This window comes from Sminthopsis crassicaudata, chromosome 5 (genome assembly GCF_048593235.1).
Source record: "Sminthopsis crassicaudata isolate SCR6 chromosome 5, ASM4859323v1, whole genome shotgun sequence".
Taxonomy (NCBI): domain Eukaryota; kingdom Metazoa; phylum Chordata; class Mammalia; order Dasyuromorphia; family Dasyuridae; genus Sminthopsis; species Sminthopsis crassicaudata.
The window spans coordinates 101692275-101712568 of NC_133621.1; the positions used below are offsets into that span (position 1 = coordinate 101692275).

The window sequence follows — 20294 nt, forward strand, 5'->3', positions numbered from 1 at the left end:
TGTATGGCGTAGGCAGCACGTGGTACCTTCAGAGGAAGTGGGCCCCACCCTCAGCTATAACGCCCTAGACATGTTGTGTGCAGAGCGTGCTTCTTTCCAAACTCTAAGGCTCTTGTAACGGTGCCCGTTTCTGTCACTATCATCAGAATTATCATAGCCTTCATGAATGCAAAAATTTTAAGGTCTGAGAAGCTTTTTCGCTATTTCAACTCATTTGTTCCCCACAACACCCCTGTGAGGTAGGTATAGTCATTATCCCCATCTTACAGATGAGGGAACTGAGGCTGAGGGAGGACAAATAAATTGCACAGAGTCGCACAGGTCTGAGGCAGGATTTGAACTCATCCCTCCTGAGGCCATATCTAGAACTCTATTCACTTTTCCATTCCAAAGGTTCACCATGAACCTTTAAAGAAAGAGACAAAGGAAGAAAGAGAAAGAAAAACAGAAGGAAGGAAAGAGAGAAACAGACAGACAATGAGAATGTGTACGTCGGGTGGGATGGTAAAGGAAAGCATTCTCTTATACAGTCCACAGTCACAGCAGCAGGGGCGACACTGACCAAGAGTGGGATCCGTTCCTCTCCACAGCTTCTTCAGCCAGTCACGCTATCTCAGAATGTAGCATTGGGCCTTCTTGGAACCAGGCCAAGCCGAAAGGAAGGTGGTCCCCAGCTGTCCTGGAAGGCCTCAGGAGTTAGCTGGGAAGCCCTCTGACTTCACCATTGCAGCCAGGGGGGAAAGGTCGAACTTTTTATAAGATATGGTTTGGCGGCCTCCAGGATGTCCATTTTGGGATCCAGTGAGCGGCCGAGCCCTTCCAACACCATGATCGCGAAGACAATCGAGGCAAAGTTACTCTCAAGCTTGACCTGAAATAGCAAGAACAGAGGCAGAGCTTGTCACATACGCTTCAAGGCCTCCAAGCACGGCCTTACCAATCCCTTCTCTGCCCCCACCAAGCCCAGCTGCACTCAATCTAACCGGACATTTCTCTTAGCCAGCCTTAATCACTGAATGGGAGCACCCTCAGTCAAACTGAGACCTGGGAAAGACCTTAGCCACAGCCTCCCACTGCACCTTTCACCATCTCCAGTCATCCTGAGCTATATCTTCCCACTGGATCCAGATGATTCCAAAGGAGAAAAGAAGCTGGGGCCTTTGCACAACCTCCCTCACTTAAATCCAGTTACATGCAAGTCATGGCATCACCTTCCTGATATCATGGTCCTCTTTGAGAGCAAAAAAAACCCAATTGTACATTCAACCCGCCTCCTATCTGCCTACAAAACCATAAATGTAGAAAATAAAAGGAAAAATGTAGCTACTTCTTGCAAAGGTTTTGTTTTTCCCTCTTTTTTTTTTTTTCAAATGGCAGGGGGGAAGAGGGAGATAAAAAGGAGAGGGAAAGAAGGAATATGATCCTCCCCCCCAAAAAAAAAATCCCAGAAAGAAAAGAACACTAATTGAAGCATTTTTAAAAGAAATATTCAGTACAGAACAAAAGGAACTTCACAAGAACTGAGACAAGCAGGATAGCTTTGACAGTTACATGTTGAATTTATTATGTATGTGAAAAGAAAGATGAATGCCATTTAATAGCAATCAACACTTTCATACATAATCCTCCTTTTTACATTCTCCTGTGTGTAAGTCATTATTTTACTTGATGTTAAGTTTAGAATAAAATACATTTTTAAAAAAATAGCAAAGCTATATAGTGCAACATTGGGATATATACATATGGCAAAGGGTTGGAAGAAAAAGAATTGATTGCACATTACTGGATGGGAATACTCCCTTGGTGAATGGCAAAAGTTATGGAGTCAACAACATAGTTTTTGCCCTAGGAAATTTAGGTTGAAATTAACCCAATGAGTGCTGCCCAGGACTCTGATTCATCACAAAAGGAAAACACAGGGGCAGGGAGTTACCCCCTAGCCATAAAGCACTGTTCTGGATTTCAGACCTTCTCTCCCAGTTACCTTTGCAGATCAGTCAGGAACTGGGAATACATAGGCCAAAGCCAATAGTAGGAGTGACTCTTGTGTAGCCCAGTATACTAATATAACCTCCTTGCTGCTTCATGACACATCCCAACTATAAGACTATTGGGCATCAAGGCAAGAGATCTAGGTTTGAAATCTTGCCAGGTCTGGGTCCAGAACACTATATCAAAACTCACAAAAATTCTCAGAGTAAAGATCTGGCCAGCAAAGAAACGGTTAACAACTAGAGTCTAGATAAGGGCTTCTTAAACTTCTTCTACTTGTAATCCCTTTTTACCTAATTAGTTTTTAATACAACCCCTACCTGGGGTCTACAAATTAGGTACAAATCAAACATTTGCCAATAATAAACCATAATTTCAAGACTTCTACATTCAGTTACAGTTTAAGAAGCCATAGGCTAGATGACTTCCTCTAAGGAAGTTCATATATATGTGTTTATGTATATATGTATACACACACACACACACACACACACACACACACACACACACACATTCACCTATGTATATATGCGGGGAACACACACATATGCACTGTGTATGTATGTGTGCTCATGTGTATACATATACACATGTACATGAGCAGCTAGGTGATAAAGCACTAGACCTAGAATTCAGATCCAGCCTCAGCCATGTACTGGCCTGTGACCCTGGACAAGTCACGTCATCCTGTCTGCCTCAGTTTCTTCATCTATAAAATGAACTGGAGAAGGAAATGGCAGACCATTATCTTTGTAAAGAAAATCCGATGAAGAATTGGATGCTACTGAAAAAGGATTGAAATACATTGTGTATAGGTCTGTATGCACATATTCCTATTATTCACACACACACACACACACACACACGTATATTGTTACTCAATAGTTTGATTGTGTCAGACTCATCATAGTCAGACTATAGCACTCCAGGCCCTTCTGACCCAAGGGATTATATTCAGCTATCATTATCTTTTAGCCTTTTAATGCTGTCTGTGGGGTTTTCTCAGCAAAGCTCCTGGAATGGCTTGTCATTTTCTTCTCCAGTGGATCACTTTTTGTCAGAACTCTACTATGACCTGTCCATCTTAGGAAACTGAACAGAACAGCTCATAGTTTCTTTGAGCCATGCAAACCCTTCCACTACAAGGCAATAATCCAGGAGGGGACATGTATGTGGACATGCATCTATTTGCGTGTGTGCACATGCAGGTATATGTGTGTGCATGCACCTGTGTATATACACAAAGTTACATAGCTTGTACCTTTATATGTATGTATTATGCATATGTACATGGTGTACATATATGTACATGCATACATACATTAAATACTTTACTACTTCTAATTCTGTATCAAAACAAGAAGCAGGCTAATGACTGAATACAGAGGCTCTTGGTACCTGATCTAATGGGTAGGTAGTCAAGTGTCTTTTATAACTTTCAGCAGTTTATAAATGAATTACTGCAACTAAAGTGCTTTAAAAATAGTTTATTTTCTCACCTAAATTAAACTGTACTCACCACTCCTTCCCCAGATCCTGCTTGTACCATCAGGATGCAACCACTACCACCCTGCCCAGATCCAGGTTATCCCACCCCTGCCCAATTTTTTGAGCAGAAGTTCCAGTTAGGGTGCAGGCTCACCTTATGGGTCATCAGCAGCTTAAAAACACTGGAGAGCAGGTTTGCTACTTGAAGCTGTAAGGAAAAGCAAATGTTAATCCAGAGCTTGAGGGTACCACTTCCCACCCCAAAAGTGGGGGAGAAGGCTCATTGACTGCTCTAGAAGGATACAGGGACTCTTCAAACCCCCAAATCCATGCCTGCTTTATTCAGGAGGACTGTTTTAAAAAGAGAGGAAAGGGGTAGAGGTGGGAGGTCTTAAAACTATTCAATCTAAGGATCCTTTCTTCAGAACAAAAAATCCCATAGATCACTTCCATCCATTTTCCATCACACACAAAATAAATAAATAAATGAAAAATCACTAGAATGAATGAGAAGACTGCTCCTACTTTCAACTGGGTCTCCAGAGTTGACCGGTGGTGATTTTCTTAAATAATTTAAGTGAACTTTTAATTTACTTATTATCAATGTAGGCTCATGGATCCAGAAGCCATCTACTCCAATTAAGAGTCTTGATCACAGCAAATCAGCAACTCATACCCTCAGTCCTGGCTCAGCAGAGTAGCACAGCAGTGGGGCAGCTTCCAGTCCCAGTTCAGAAGGCAAACTCTGGGAAACCAGTTTCCTGAACAGAGCAGGCAAAGCCCAAGACCTGCAGACACAAGGGGCTCCCGGGCTCAAAGCCAAGGCTCGGAGCTGCACAGGAGGCTTGGGACAGTACCCCTTTACCCCAGGAGCAGAGCTCCACCTTAAAAGTAAAAAAAGAGGAAATTCCAAAAGAAAAGGAAAGAAAATGAGGAAGAATCAAAAAAGAACCTTGACCATAGAAAGGTCCTACAGTGACAGGACAGAACAAAATACAAACTCAGAGGACTGAGTGTCCACAGAAGAAATCTCAAAGCGTGATAAACTGGTCTCAAGCCCAAAGAGGTTTCTTGGAAATGCTTATAAAAGAGTTTAAAAGTCCAATTAAGACTCAGGAAAGTCTTTGCTTATGGTAAGCTTCAGAAGTGGGATTTGAACAAGGTCCTCTGATGGCAGATTTCTTTCTATTATAATATTCTACCTCCAAGCAGCTTAACCAAGAGCACTGAGGGAAAATATCACACTTGGGAGAGCCTGTGGCTGAAATGGTTAAAGGAGAAAAGCATGACGACTGCAGGCCTCCTGAGGGAACATCTTCTGTTTCATCCTAGCAGAGGGCCTGACAAATAGCAGGTGCTTAGTAAGTGCTTGTTGGATTAGATTGGCGTGATCTGCCTTAAACCAGAAACCACAGCTCCCCAGCTGGGATTCACAGGGGCAGAGGAGGAGACAGGAAGCAGCCCACGGAGAGGCTTCCTCACTGTGGGACACCCACCTTTTCCAGGGTGATGGTGTTCTTCCTGGCCTGGCTCACCAGGACCGCCATCTCGGCTTTGAACTTCTTCACATCCCGGCACTCGCTGGCCCGTGCGTGCTGCAGGATGAGCTCAGCCACCCTTTCTCCCTAAACACCAGAGTGAGAGAAGGCTGAAAGGGCCCATCAAAGGCGCCGGCCCAAGGAGGAGGACCACTTTGGGTTCCCATCTCCCACATGGATAACGGGAGACCCTGGGCGCACAACTGCAGGCTCATAGATTTGGAGCAGCCGCTTAGCCATGCAGTCTAGCCTAGCTAACAGAGGAGATTTTAGAGGGCTTTCCAAAGTCCGATGAGCTCATAACTATCTGGGGTTAGATTCAAATCCAGGTCTTCCTGACTTTTACATCCAGTACTCTACTACGTCACGCTGCATCTAACCCACGTGTACTTCCCCTTTCCCCTATGCCCCCTCAGATACATTGTAGGAACCCAGTACATAAGTGAGATAACCTTGTTCCTGCAGTGGGCCTGGAGGCAGGAGGACGCATCTTTGTGAGTTCAAACAGGGCCTCAGACAGTGATCTAGGTCAGTCATTGCACCTGGCTGCCTCAGTTTCCTCATCTAAAATGAGCTGGAGAGGGAAATGACAAACCACTCCAGTATCTGCCAAGAAAATCCCAAATGGGGCCAGGAAGAGTCAGACACAATTGGAATGTGTGAATGACAACAATAATTCCCACATCCTGGGTACAATCCCCGGGGCACTTGTGCTACTTAAAAGCTTTCTTAAACCATAAGCTGGCAGAGACAGACCTGCTTCAGTTTCCTGCACAGTCCAGCTCTCTCTCCTCTCTCCGAACACAATTTGACTTTTAGATCACCCACCAGCCATCATAGCCTTGTTACCAAAAGCTCAAGCAGCCAGCGAACGCAGGCAGGACACCACACGCTTGTCATCCATGTCCTCAGAGGGAAGAGCGATTTCCCTGTTCTACTTCCTAGCTGGGAAGACATTTGCCGCTAGGAAAAAACAGTCATGAGCACTTTGTGTATGGCCTGACTCGAGAGGCTGGATAATATTGGAGAGAAAGCAGATGATTTATCTGGAGTCAGGAAGGGCATCTGCTCTGGTTCTCTGAGACCCCTTGGAAGGGAAGGATCATGACCACTCTTCAGACAAGGAAACGGAGGACGACAGAGGCTCACACCACTGGTTAAGTGTCTGAGGCCAGGATTCCCTGCCTCCTGACTCCAGGAGCTCCAGCCACTGCAGCACCTAGCAACTAAAATTTGACATGGTGTCTCGGGGATCACAGACTTTTTCCTTTTGTAAATATACAGCCTTCCCCTCCATGGGGAGTTTTCAACGTAGTATATACTACCAGCCACTTTGGGAGCAAAGCAATTCTATTGGAGGGGAGGGAAATCTAAGGATTCATGCAGATGAACACACACACACACACACACACACACACACACACACACACACACACACACACACTTTATTGTTACTTTCCAGTTGTGTCCGACTCTTCATGACCCACTGGGGGATTTCTTGGCAGAAATACTGGGGTAGGTTGTCATTTCCTTCTCCACCTCACTTCACAGATAAAGAAAATGAGGTAAACAGGGAAGGTCACTAACTAGTAAGTGTTAGAGGCCAAACTCAGGAAGGTGGGCCCTCCTAATTCAAGCCCAGTACCACCTGGCAGCCCATGAGCAAATGTTCATACACACATATAGATAGATAATATATACCCATATACATATGTATGTGTGCAGTGTGTGTGGTTAGAAGGTGCATGGATAGAGTCAGGCTTAGATTCAGGAGGCCCCGAGTCAAATCCTGCCCCTGGCTTTACTACCTGTGAGACCAAGCCATGTACTACCTTGCTTATAAAGAAGCCTCCAAGGGCCCTCTAGCTCCACATCTATGATATTATGTTAGATGCATTCTATAGATCAAGGGTACCAATATTTAAACTAGCTGAATTTGCCTAAGAAAATGATCAGCACTTTACTCCCAGTTGACAGCTGTCAGGAATGTTGTAGAGAGGATTCCTGTACTGACAAGGAGGGGACTAAGTAGCCTCTTGGCCTTTGTCTTTAGAATCCAAGGTGGAATTTCTCCACAAGAAATTTAACAGCTCAGAACCAGTCCTAAGCATGGAGATCACTTGAGCTTCTCACTGTGGCAGCCCTTTTCCCTCCCCTCCATCCCATGGTATTTTCTCTATAGCCAAACACATATTTTTCCAGGCCTATTTCCCATGTGTACACCACCCACCCAAGTCAATTTTTACCAATGCCTTCATGCTTCTCAGATGTTTTTAAGCCCATGGCCTCCAGGTAAAATTAGACATTCATAAGCTGAATGGCAAAGCTTGAGAATCCTCAACTCTCGGAATAAAAACACTGCTCAGAGCCACTGCCTGGCCTCTCCCTGAATCACAGGTCTTACCTGCCCCATGGCCACTGCGGTGAAGACTGCCCGAAAATTCTCCAGGTCAGCGGCCTGCAGTCCCGCCACGATGCCCGCGTCCAGCAGGACCAGCTTCAGTGGGGAAGAAGCAGGTCTGCTTTCCAACACCGGGGTACCGAGTACATCTCCCAGGCTCTCCTTAGGAAAGTCTGCTCCCTGCACCAGGATGTTCCCAGGGTGTAGGTCGGCATGAACAAAATTGTCAACAAATACCTGGAAAGGGATCCACCTTATCAATAGATGAAGCCCAATACCTTCTCATTGTGAAGGGGAAATTTCTTCTAGACTTGTATTCAGTTCTCAGTTATCTATATGAATGGGGGGGCTGGGAGGGCATATACACACACACACACACACATATATATATATATATATATATATATATATATATATATATATATATATATATATATATATATATATATATATATATATATATATATATATATATATATATATATAATTTTTCTTAATTTCAATATATAAAGCAACTCTTAATGATAGAACTCTGTTAACAGAGATTAGCATGTTGTCTGCACCTTGTGGCCCAAGAGCATTCTCTAGAGCATTGAGAGATCAGGACCTCATCATTAAAAAATCCACAATGCCAATAAGAAGTGGTGGGATGGAAACTTTGATTTTTATCTAAAAAATGGGGTAAAGGTGTCGCCTAATTAAAGTAAGATTATTTAACCAATAACTATGTTAAAATGCATTATCAACATCTATTTGGACTTATTGAGTTGAACTAGTAATTTACCAATAACAAATGATTCTTATTCATTAAAACACAAATCTTAGGTCACCTATGACCTCAACAAAATTTGATGACAGTATTATTCTCACTTTTTTAACCTTATTCTTATAATTATGTGTTTAAAAATAACAAAATTTCTTTAAAACATCTCATAATTTGTATTTAAAAATTCTTTCAAATATTCCAATTAGTGAGGCTCAACCAACTATAATCTTAAAAATGACACTGGGAACATTCCCCTTCATTTGCATGTGTGGGGAGTGACAGAAATGATGCTGAGGGCACCAGGACCAGTCTCCTAGTGGGCAAAGAGGGATATTATTCTGAGCCCTCAAGCATGCAGAGGAAGTCAATGGAAACCTAGCAGAGGGGGCAAGCAAACAATCAGGCACTAGCTATGTAATAGGGAGGTCTCCTGAGAGCACAAGGGGGCCACAAAGGTGTGGAGCCCTCTTTCCCACAAAGAGTGGCAGCAGAAATCACCACAAGCCAAGGAGTGAAACTTTCCATAAAGGGATTCTTTTGTAATATGAATGATCGCCCCCTCAAACTTGGATTCTGACATTGGTGTATCAGGGTTTCTTAGTGAGGGGCTACATCTGTAGATGACTTTTTTCATCTCAGCCCAGGGCACATTTCCTAGTCCATTCTCCCAGCAGGCAGTCAATAGGCAGCAGAGTTTAGGGACTTTACAGCATCCCAGTTCTTACCATCTTCAGAAGCATGTCTATTCCCAGCTTTGCTATTTTCCCCTTCAACTTCGTAGGAATTTCTGACTTCTGATACCAGGACACAGGCACACTCTCCTTAAAGCAAAGAGAGGAAACATGTCAGTTTGATAAGCCTACTCCCCACCCAGAGGGGGAGAGAGGGATCCTTTTAGGGTCTTCTCCTTCTCTGTTAACACATTAAGGTTGCTTTCCCAGCAGATCCTTAATCAAGGATTAATCACTCAGCTAGGTCAGTCCTTATATTTACAAAGAAGGTGTGAAAAGAGAGACCATGGGATATAATGCTCTTATGTCACAGTGGGCTAGAATTAATAATCCTGGATCTATCCAGTCCAGTTTACATTCTATGGGGCATCATAGGGCATATGTTGGGCATCTCATTTCCAATGATAGCACTAAACATTATGATAGCCATTGATTTTTTATAATGACAAAAAACTATGAGCCTGCAAAGCAGATACTATGGGTATTATGCCAGTTTTACAGGTAACAAAACTGAGGCTCAGCAAGTGATTTGTCTGTTTCAGACAGCTAGTATTAGGGATTTAAGTTAAACCTTGGTCTCTATGGCCTCCTTGTCCCTCTCCAATTACATCACACTCCCAAGTTAGATATTCCCCACAGGAATCACAGACCTAACACTTAGCACAAGTCTAACATCCAAATAAGAACACTCTCAGTGACATATATCTTCCCAATGTGTAGCCATCCAGATTTTGCTTAAAGAGCTTTGACAAAGGGAAATCTACTACCTTCTGAAGCATTCTATTCAACTTCTGAATAGCTCCAATTACTAGAAAGGCTTTTTTTTTTTTAATATGAAAGTAAGAGAGAAGGATCTTTGAAGCTTTATTTGCTGATGATCACCAAGATAATAAATGTCATAGCCTGGACTCAAACTGACAAGGGTAGTCTTTTTTTTTTTCCTGGATCTTCCTATCTTCCTTCCTTCCTTTCCTCCTTCCCTCCTTCCTTCCTTCCTTCCTTCCTTGAATTCCTTATTTGTCATTTCTCTTTCTTTTTTACTGAAACTTTTTATTTTCAAAACATATGCAAGGATAGTTTCTCACCATTGAATGTTGCAAAACCTTGTATTCCAATTTCTCTTCCTTCCCCCCACACCCTCCCCTAGATGCCAACTAATCCAATATAAGTTAAATATGTAAATATATATATAAATCCAATATATTGCCTTTATTTCTTAAGAGATGAACAGAGAGCTATCCTAAGTAAGTTATAGCACTTAGTGTATAGACACACACACACACATACATACACACACACTTTGGATTTTATATCTATAATTACTTCCTTTCATTCTTACTTCAAATGTTTCCACTAGAACATCTCTGGTGACAAAAGGCTGCAGAGGTGTTGGGAACCTGACAAAATTCACATCCATGAAATTGTGTTGGAAACACTCTAGGTTCCGGGCTTCATAACGCAAGTCAATCTGTACAAAAAGAAAAGACAACAGAAGAAGGTGTACTTTGTTTAGCTTCTGAAGCCATTTAGAATCTGCCCTTCTAATCTCATTAGCCATTACTCCCCCCATAGACACATACACATGCAGCCAAATTGGCCTTCTCTGTCTCTCTACACTAGCTGTACCCCATGGACACTCCTTTCTACGTCACATCATCCCTCTCATCTCTCCAAGATGCTGTTTAAGCACTGTTTCCTACAAGAAGCCTTTCCTGATTCCTTCAACCTACCTTTGGGCATTTCAGTCATGTCTGTCTCTTCATACCCATTTGATACAGGGATGGCTTGCCATGTCTCTCTCCAGCTCATGTTACCGATGAGACAATGTGACATCCCTTACTAGTTAAGTATCTGAGGCCAGATTTGAACTCAGGTCTGATTCCAGGACAAGCACTCTATCCAATGAGCCATCTAGCTATCCTGCATTTTACTACTCAAATTATAAGCTCTGGTGGCAGTAAGTAAAACAAAAAATTAGCATATGAATAAAGATTTATTAACTATCTTGTAAGTGCCAGACAAGAAAGACCACTCAGAGAAAAACTGGGAATGACCTCATGAGAGACTGAACCTGAGAGTTGCCCTGACAGAAGCTAAGAGATCTATGAAACACAGAGAAGGGCAGCAGACAACCTTGTCCAGAGGTTCTCCAAAGCTTGGAGGAAGCTTAAGAGCTACACACAGGTCCGAGTTTGGTCTTGAAGCCATTCTATAGTGGACCTTTACTGTCCTTATACATGCTAGTCATTAATTATTCTCTAGGGGACATCCATCCTACTTCACTTTTCATAATTGTCCTACAGTAGGGGAGGCCCCAGATGTGCTCACCTGTTGGACCATGAGCTTCTCAAATTCTTCCACAATCTCAGTCAAGCTGAGCCACTTGACTCCCGGAATAAGCCCGAGGATCCGACTGCCTAACTTCATCAGGACCAAATCCACCTGAACTTGAGCCAGTAGCCCAGGATGTAGCACCTACAAAGGAAAAGGGGTATCAGTGACGCAGGGCAGGCCGCCCCAGCCCAGGTACATGGTGTGCTTCCAAGGGTCATATAACCGGACTGGCATCAGACCAAGGCCATTCTGACAGGAGGATCTCCCTGCTCTCAGTTCTTCACCCTGCAGCCTACACTGGAGCAGGGCTGGGGGTTCCAGACCCCCGGAGCTTCAGCTAGTATTTTCAGTGCAGTCTTCTCTAGAGACCTGAGAGAGACCTATTAGACAAGTAATTTCAGTTTCAAATTAGGATTCGAATGGATGATTTCTGTGGGCCCTTATACCACTAATGTCCCACAAGTTTAAGTAACCAAACTAAATGCATACATTATGGTGCCAAAGGCACTTGACACAAATGGTTGAGTGGAGGGGATTGGAGGAGTCAGACTGCCTGGGAAGTAGGGCTAATCTGGGAATTTTTCAGAGAGGGCAACTAGTAGTTTTGGAGGAGGAAAGCCCCTAGTTGGGCAGGGGATCTGACACACCAGAACTATGAACTCACTTTGATAGCTGCTGGGATGAGGTGTTTTGGCCGAGTACAGTCAGCAGGTGGAGGAAGGGGCGTGGCCAGTCTTGAAGCAGTCAGGTAGGCCATGGGCAGGAGCAGATCTGGAAAAGCCTGATCCGGAGGTTCTGCTTTAGGCTTCTCCCCCTTCCAGAAATACCCCAAGAGCCTCCCAAGTCCTGCTGCCTCCCAGCCTTCAAAAGAGGAGGTCCCCCTGGAAGCCTCCACCAGTTTCTGGAAGCAGGCATGGTCAAGGAAGGCAGTGTCAACATAGGCCTTATACACTTGGGCCACACAACCTGAGCCCACTGGCTCCCGACTCTCAAAGATAAGGGCTTGCCCCCACTCCTTCCCGAAGACCTTTTGGAGCAGGCTCCGGGTGTGAGCCCACGTGTGGGGGGCCACCTGGACGTGCAGCCGCGAGAACTGCGTGCAGAACTCCTCCGAGAAGAGATCGCGCCTGGTGCTGGCCCACTGGCCCAGTTTGATGTAGGTGGGGCCCGAGGACTCGATGGCCAGCAGGAGCCCCCTCAGCCAGAGCCGGTAGAAGCTGGGAACCAGGTAGGTGAAAGGGTAGAGCAGAAGAAGAGGGGTGAACTTCACCAGCAGGACACAGGCCCGGAACCCTGTTCGGAGGCCAAAGGCCAAGTTCAGCCAAACACGGTTCCCAGTTTGGGAAATGTCTCCCGCCAGCCTGACCTCCTCCGAGGCGCTCAGACAGGCTCCGAGGTGCCCCGGGGACACCATCCCGCTCCCTCCCGAAGTCAGAATGAGTTTGGGTATGGCGCCCAGGAGAAGCCAACCGATCCCAGATTTGGGCGGGCACAAGACCTGCCTCGGGCTCCATCTAAGCAAACAAGCTCTCCGTCCCACCTCGAAGCACCCTCGGTGGCCCAGGTAGGCCGCGACAGGGAGTCGCCAGGAAGCCATGGTGACCCTGCAGGCAAAGGTGAGCGCATCAGTTCTTTTCCTTCCTAAAAGCCACGGACAGCCAACTCCCTCGGGCTACGAGGAACAGCCACTGGCCATGGGTCTCCTGTCTGGGGGACCAGAACAAAAAGGTCAGAGTGAGCCGGCTCTCCCTGCAGCTGTGCAAGCCGGTTCACCCGCCCGCCCAGCAAAAGCACGGATTCCTGCTTGCTCCCCTCCCCGGGGGCCGCGCCAAGCGCACAGAGTCCGTCCTCCCCTACCCCGTGGGCGGCCAGCAGGTGTAGACTCCCAGCCGGGAGATCCAGGAGCCTACCCTTCCCCCAGACCCGCCCGGCAGTCGGCGGCCGCCCCAGCGCTTCACTCTGTGAACGACTGTGCCGGGCCTGGCGCGGGGCTCTCCCTCCCACGCGGGTGCCTCTCGCCCGGCTGACAGCCGGCCCCCGGCCGCATGCTTCCTAGGCTCCGGAGTTAAAATGGGGCTCAGTCCCAAGGGCAAGCGCGCCTCCCGGGGAGGCTGTGCCGACCCCGGCGGTGTCCCACGGCCGGGGCTACTCGGGACCCCTCAGGGGCGGCAAGGCTTCGGAGATCAAAGGCCGGGAAACCGACTGAAACCGTGCAAGTAGTGAAAGGACTTCCGGGAACAGACGGGAGCCCTGCAGGGGCAGGAACCCGGGAGGCGGAGCCTTCCATTTGTACCTCCTCCTCCCGCGTAGGAGCGGACTTCGCGGATTCCCGAGCAGCCCCGGCCTTGGCGGGCTCACGTCTGCGGTCTGCGGACTTGCCAGGATTGCACGCGGTCATTTAATTTCGGATCTAAACCCAGCAGCCGGCTCCTGTCAACTGTTACAAGACTCCCCATATGCGAGGCGAGCAAAAGTCACCACGCTCTCAATGCCGAGACTACGGGAATACACAATTGACTACAGACATGAATTGTTTCTTCTGCGGGCCCGGCGCTCCAGGAACATCAGAAGTCGTTGGATTGGGTTCCCAGGCACAAGTGGAGAGGGGTTTTAGAGCACCGCGGACCACTACGTCATTGCGCCCCAACTTTCGTGGGGGCTCCTTCAAAGGAGGCTACCGCAAATTCGGAGTACCCCAATCCATTCCAAACCCAAACCCAAGACCCTCTACTCTAAAGTTTTATTAGCCCTAGGACATCATTCAAGCAAAGGGATTGAAACAATCAAAAGTACATTAGTGTCTATGGGACAAAGTTAATACAAAATATTCCTCCCAAAAGTCTGCTGGGCTCCTTGTAGGTTCCTGTGATTTGTCCCTCCTCGTTGCATCCAGTCCAGTTTACCCTCAACTCCTACTATAGATAGGTGATAGCAGCTGTTACTATCCTCAGCCCCAGGATGACAATGTAGGACTTAGAGGTTGAGACCAAGGCCAAGGTACCATTCCCATTCCCATTCCCAACAGATGAAGGTCACTCCAATGGCAGATGCTCAAGTACCTTATTCCACCTATTGTAGGTTTTATATAAGCCCTTTAGGCCAAGAACAAGTTCCTCAACCAATCCAAACATCTCTACAACTCACATCAGAAGAAGAAGAGGAGGAGGAGGAGGAAGAAGAAGAGAAGGAGGAAGAAGGAGGAGAAGGAGGAAGGGAGAAAGGGAGGAAGAAAAAGAGAGAGAGAGAGAGAGAGATATAGATATAGATATAGATCTAGATCTATATCTATCTATAGATCTATATCTATATCTATCTATATCTATCTATATATATCTATATCTATCTATAGATCTATATCTATATCTATCTATATCTATCTATATCTATCTATATCTATCTATATATAGATATATATATATATATCTATATATATATATATATATAGAGAGAGAGAGAGAGAGAGAGAGAGAGAGAGAGAGAGAGAGAGAGAGAGAGATGAAAGGAAGGAAGAGCCTAGGGATTAAAGTCTATCTTGAATGAATGAAATACATGAATGGGTGAGATGATACATGAAAAGTAATTTATTAAATATTTGCTGTGTTTCAGACAAAGTGTTAAATGCTGGAGATACAATTACAAAAGAGAGTAATCTTTGCCTCCAAAGAGGTAATGTTCTAATATGAGCGGATATTATCTCTCCCTTTATAGAAAAGGGTATTATGATCTGAGAAGTTACAGAGATGATGAATATAGCTATGGGGGAGTCATTTGACACAATATTTCCAAAAACAACGGCAGTGCTAATTTGATTACTGCTCATTGATCAAGAAGTGGAAAATGGGGATAGGAGAAGAGATTCTGGCTACATATAATGGGATCTCATCAGTCAAGACAGCTTGGAGTTCCAAGGCTAAGTGGTTTAGGTCCTCTAGGGCATTGACTCTGGAGGTTCTACTTACAGGGTACCAACAACAGCAAGCAAACAGGACAGGAAAGTGATTGATGTAAAGCCTGCCATTCTCCACCAGCCCAACCACAATCTTGCCTTAATTATAGAGGGGTAGCCCTATCTGTAGCCAGCAAAGCCAGGTTCTGAGCTCTCTTTCACTTAACTTGTTCCTCTCCACTGCTTTGTTATACACGTATCCAAAACTTAGCTTTTTTCTCCTGCATTTTCTCACTTGTCCATTGTGCAAGAAGATTGTACAGTTTTGGATCCTGATCATACCATGATTTTTGCCTCCTACCATGTATCTGGGAAATAGCTTCAGGGTTCTGTCAAAAAAAAAAAAAAAAAATTGGAGTTGAAAGAAAGAGAAAAAAGGTTCTCTACCACTTTTTGAGCACCGTTCAAAATCATCCTATGTACTACATATGGCATACATAGTTTGCCAACCCCTAAGCTATCAGTTCTTGGTGGTCTTGATTGTTGATTTCAATATTGATTTTTCTCAATTTAATGCATGGGTCAGCACCCTAAAGCTCCACCATATGTGAACCATATCCAACCTTGGAAGATGCTTAAAGAATATCATGTTCTGTTTATCTAATTATGCTCCTATCTAGAATTTATTCTGGGAAAATCTTCAAATATAGCTTATGGATGGACAAAAAAAAAAAAAAAAAAAAAAAAAAAAAAAAAAAAAGGTTTCCCTCATAGAAGCACTTAAGCTAAACATAAAAGGGTTCTTAATGACCTATCACAAAAGCATCAAAATTTGGAGATTTCATTAATAAAAAACAAACATATTATTCTTCCCTTTCCTTTAAGTCCCATTTTTCCACAAAGGACTCAAAGCATCATTCTGGGGTACAGACTCCTCTCAAGAAGTAAATAAATTTGGGCTGCCAGTAAAGTTGTATTCTGTTCTAGTGGATTCCCCCTTTCTACACTGAGAAATGAACCCTGCAAGTTGGATTTTGTTTAAAAGGGAAATGATCCAAGACAAATCCAAAAGACTCATGATTAGCAAATATTATTCACATCCTGAGAAAGAATTGATGGAGTGTGATTGCAGATCAAAGCATACTACTTTTACTTTATTTTTTTCATAGTTTTTTCCCCTTTTTGTTCTGTTTCTTTTTTCACAACATGACTATTATGGGAATATTTTACATGATACATATATTATAATGTCACAATTTGTTTAATGTTTTAGGAAGAAGGAAGGAAAAGGAGAGGGAACAAATTTGGAATTCAAAATCTTGTTAAAAATCAACATCAAAAATTATCTTGACATGTAATTGGAAAAATTAAAATACGATTACATTTTTTAAAAATTTAAAGGGAAATTAATTTGGATCTTCTAAAAGGCGATTTTGATGAGTTCCATTCTCACCCCACAGAAGGGGTTAAATGACAACCCTGGTTCTTAGTGTCTATACACCATCCAAAAAACTCTTAGTAAAAGTAAAGTGCTGAAGTCTGGGTCCCTTGCTTCCACATTAGTGACTTCTTGCAATTTTTCAGTTTTAGAGAAAGGTATAATGCTCCTCTCTCTCAACAATAGGCTTTTTCTTTTTCCCCCCACTTTCAAGAACTCATCTTCATGTAATGGAGAAGTTTTATATTACTGAGAGCAACCCCTGAGGTGGGTATTGCCCTGAAAAAAAAAAAAAAAAATCACCCTTCTCGTAGAAGAAGGCTAGACTGCAGGATTGGGCTTGCCCAGGCACTAGTGAGAACTTACCTTTCTCTAATAGAAAGCTAGATTCTGGAACCCTTGAACTTAGAATGGCTAGAGGGGCAGTCCTAGGAGAGGAGCTCTTCCCAGAAACTGGGGTTCAGGAATTGTTCCCTTCTTGGTGATTTTCACAAGTCCTCCCTCTCCCTCTCTTTCCCGCCTTCCCCCTTCTTCCCATTAGATTGCAAGCTCCTTGAAGGCAAGTGTTGTCTTTCTTTTTATTCATTGTATCCCTCATGCTTAGCCCAGGGTCCGGCACATAGTAGGGACTTAATAAATATTTATTGGATTAGTGGAGAGTATTAGTAAGGAAAGCACCATTGTCCTACCCACTGCCATGTCTTAGACTCAGAGGCACTTGCTGAGAGGGTCTCCCTCTCCAAATGCCCCAAGAGGGTCACTAAAGACTGTCCCTACCCTCACCTCAGCACCCACAAATTCTCCTAACTCCAAAAGACCACCGGGCAGAATGAAGGGCCAGCTGCCTTTTATAATCCACAAGAGTGCAAGCCAATCAACTCATCCAAGGGCAGCCCCATCTGTGACATCCATTCTTCTGGAGGTGGGCTGTCCATACCCTCCCCAAGAATTTGTCATCAAAAATCCCCCAGTGAAGGAAGGCTTCATAAAGGAGAAGGTGTTGAACTAGGTTTTGAGGATACACAGGACTTTAGATGTCACAGACTGCTGCAGGTCAGACAGTAAGCATAAAAGTATAATTCAGACTCACATCCATGTTCAGCACTTTTTTACCATGTGGTCTGATTTTAACTCATTTACAACTAGTTACTAATATGGCATAGCCAATCATGTCTGTTAGAAGAAGAAATAGAACTAAAGTGAATGTTGCCATGATCATTTGGGGAGATTGATTTAAGGATAGCAAAAACCTGTTTATGGCTCAAAGAAATTTGATTATCCTTTTGAACCACAAATATTGATTGACTATAATCTTGTATTATATCTAGGCTTGTGGCAATATCTAAAACTTTTAACTCCTTTGAAATTCTTTATTAATAGACTTTTAAAAATTTATTGTTCTTCAATGGACATATTTCTTTCCACTTTGGGGAAAACCAATGTCTTTTGAAAGTTATTAAGCTATTCTACCACTAGGTGACACTCACAGACTTGTGAAATGAATACATTACCTTTTCCCACCCCTCTTCCACTTTGTTAGCAGCCGGGTTTATTGCAGTGGAATTTATTCCTTGGAAGGAAGGAGTAGAGAAACATATGGCTGTGCTTATCAGTTGAGATTAAATCGTTTACGGCAAATGTGTATCTTGCACGTAACACCATGGCAGATGTGAGACACACACAAAATCTAGTACAATCCAACAAAACCATTCGTTGAATACCTATATTAGGGCTACACTACTCCAGAAAGGGGCAGCACAGTTGATAGAGTGCCTACAGGGAATCAGGAAGGCTCATTTAACCTCAGATATAGAGGTATGACCATAGGCAAGTCACTTAACTCTGTTTGCCACTGTTTCCTCATTTGCAAAATGAGCTAGAGAAAAAAATTGCCAAAAAACTGGAAATTAAGAGGATGCCCATCAAATAGGGAATGGCTGAACAAGCAATGGGGTATGAATATAATGGAATACTATTGAGCAATAAGAAATTATGAACAGGTAGATTTCAGAAAAATGTGGAAAAATTTGTATAAACTGATGCAATGTGAAATGAGCAAAACCAAGAAATCATTGTAGCAATATTGTGTAATGATCAACTGTGAATGACTGGGTTGGTCTCAGCAACACAATAATCCAAAATAAGTACAAAGAATTCATGAAGGAAAATTTTATCCATATCCAGATAAAGAACTGATGGATTCTGAATGCACACCCAAGTTTTGTGGGTTTTTTCACTTACTTTATTCTCTCAATTTTTTTCCCTTTTAATATTTCTTCTTGTGACTGTGACTAATATGGAAATGTTTTATATGATAGCACATCTATAAACTATATCAAACTGCTATCTTCAGAAGAAGAGAGAGGAGGAAGGAAGGAGAAAAAGTTGTAATTCAAAATCTTACAAAAATGAATGCTAAAAATGTCCTTGACATGCAACTGGGGAAATAAAAAATATTATTTACCAGGAAAAAATATACAATTAAGAAATATTTAATAAAATATAATATAATTTGTGGTTTTCTAAGACAATAAAAGGCCTCTGAGGATTCATTTCTACTTGAATTTGGTACCATTGGTCTAGTGCCTTAATTTTACTAATATGAGTCTAATTTGGGTTAAGTTGGCAAGGATGTTTCTGTCAAACTGTCTTGAGCTAAAATCAGATAATCAGGTAGGGTCCAAAAACCAACCAATTGTTGGAAGCAAGAAGAACCAATCTAGATTTTGGTTAAGAGTCCTCAGAGGAAGAGTTGATTGTTTTCAAGCCAGAAAAGATTCTGTTTCCATATTAATTTATAAGCCTGTAGAGGTGGAGCAGAAGGGGAAATGGGGGGCAGAAAAGAAATAAAGAAGATGGGTGGGACCCAGCTTACTAGAAATGAAAGGCACTAGAAACTGGGTGTGAAAGAATGTTGGTGGAAATTATTGTTCACTAGTACTCCATGTATCAAATGTTTTTTCTCTTATAAACCTGACTTTCCTTATTATCAAGTTTAGGATTTGTCAATTATTTCTGCTCTCCGATGCTCAAATGGACATGTGGTCTCATAGATTTAGGGGGTCCCTTGAGTGATGCAGGTTACCACCGTATCTATGCTTGCCCATCCTGTATCTCTATTCCTGTTCTCACCTAGTCAAGGGCAGGGACCCAGGGAAACACAATGTACTAGAGTTTCCTTGCTTTCTCATGAATCACAAAGGGAAGGGAGAGGAAAGGAAAAGTATCTAGCACTTACTGTGGACCCAGCACCTTGAGAGCTTTACAAATATCTCACTTGATGCTCACAACAACACAGTGAAGTCAGTACTATTATGATCCCCAACAGAAGTTAAATGATTTGATCAGGGTCATACAGCTGGGATGTATCTGAGGTTAAATTTGAACTCGGATCTTGCCTACTCTAGGCCCATCAGCCTCTCCACCACCACTCTATCTAAGAAACCAAAGGAACAGTCTGGTCCTTTACCTGTCAATCATCTCTTGCTTTTGCCATGTGACCAGTCCACTTCCTCCTTCTGTAACACAATTTTTAAAAATTATAATAGTATTTTGCTTTTCCAAATACATGGAGTTTTCAACTTTGTTTTTATAAAGCTTTGTATTCTAAATTTTTCTCCCTCCCTCATCTCCCCCTCCCCAAGACAGCAAACAATATGACGTTAAATATCAATTCTTTTAAACATATTTATATATTTGTCATGCTATGTAAGAAAAAAA

The 20294-nt window shown here is 43.3% G+C and overlaps 1 protein-coding gene across 9 annotated transcripts; it reads right to left on the reverse strand.

Moving 5' to 3' along the window:
* Window positions 1–166: 166 nt before the first annotated feature.
* ADCK2 (aarF domain containing kinase 2) lies at window positions 167–13503 on the reverse strand. 9 transcript variants are annotated; one of them, XM_074267736.1, is made up of 10 exons: window positions 13161–13502; window positions 12753–12957; window positions 11915–12543; window positions 11245–11391; window positions 10256–10384; window positions 8911–9006; window positions 7423–7656; window positions 4977–5105; window positions 3635–3688; window positions 167–871 (listed from the first exon to the last, which is right to left on the reverse strand). In XM_074267736.1, the coding sequence occupies exons 2-10, from the start codon at window positions 12874–12876 to the stop codon at window positions 719–721; spliced, it is 1695 nt and encodes a 564-aa protein (XP_074123837.1). In that variant the 5' UTR covers window positions 12877–12957; window positions 13161–13502; the 3' UTR covers window positions 167–718. The 9 variants fall into 9 exon arrangements, 7 of the variants coding, with proteins under 7 accessions (XP_074123837.1, XP_074123832.1, XP_074123833.1 ...); XM_074267731.1 differs by having other exon boundaries at window positions 11915–12854; XM_074267732.1 differs by having other exon boundaries at window positions 11915–12957.
* Between the last annotated feature and the right edge of the window lie 6791 nt (window positions 13504–20294).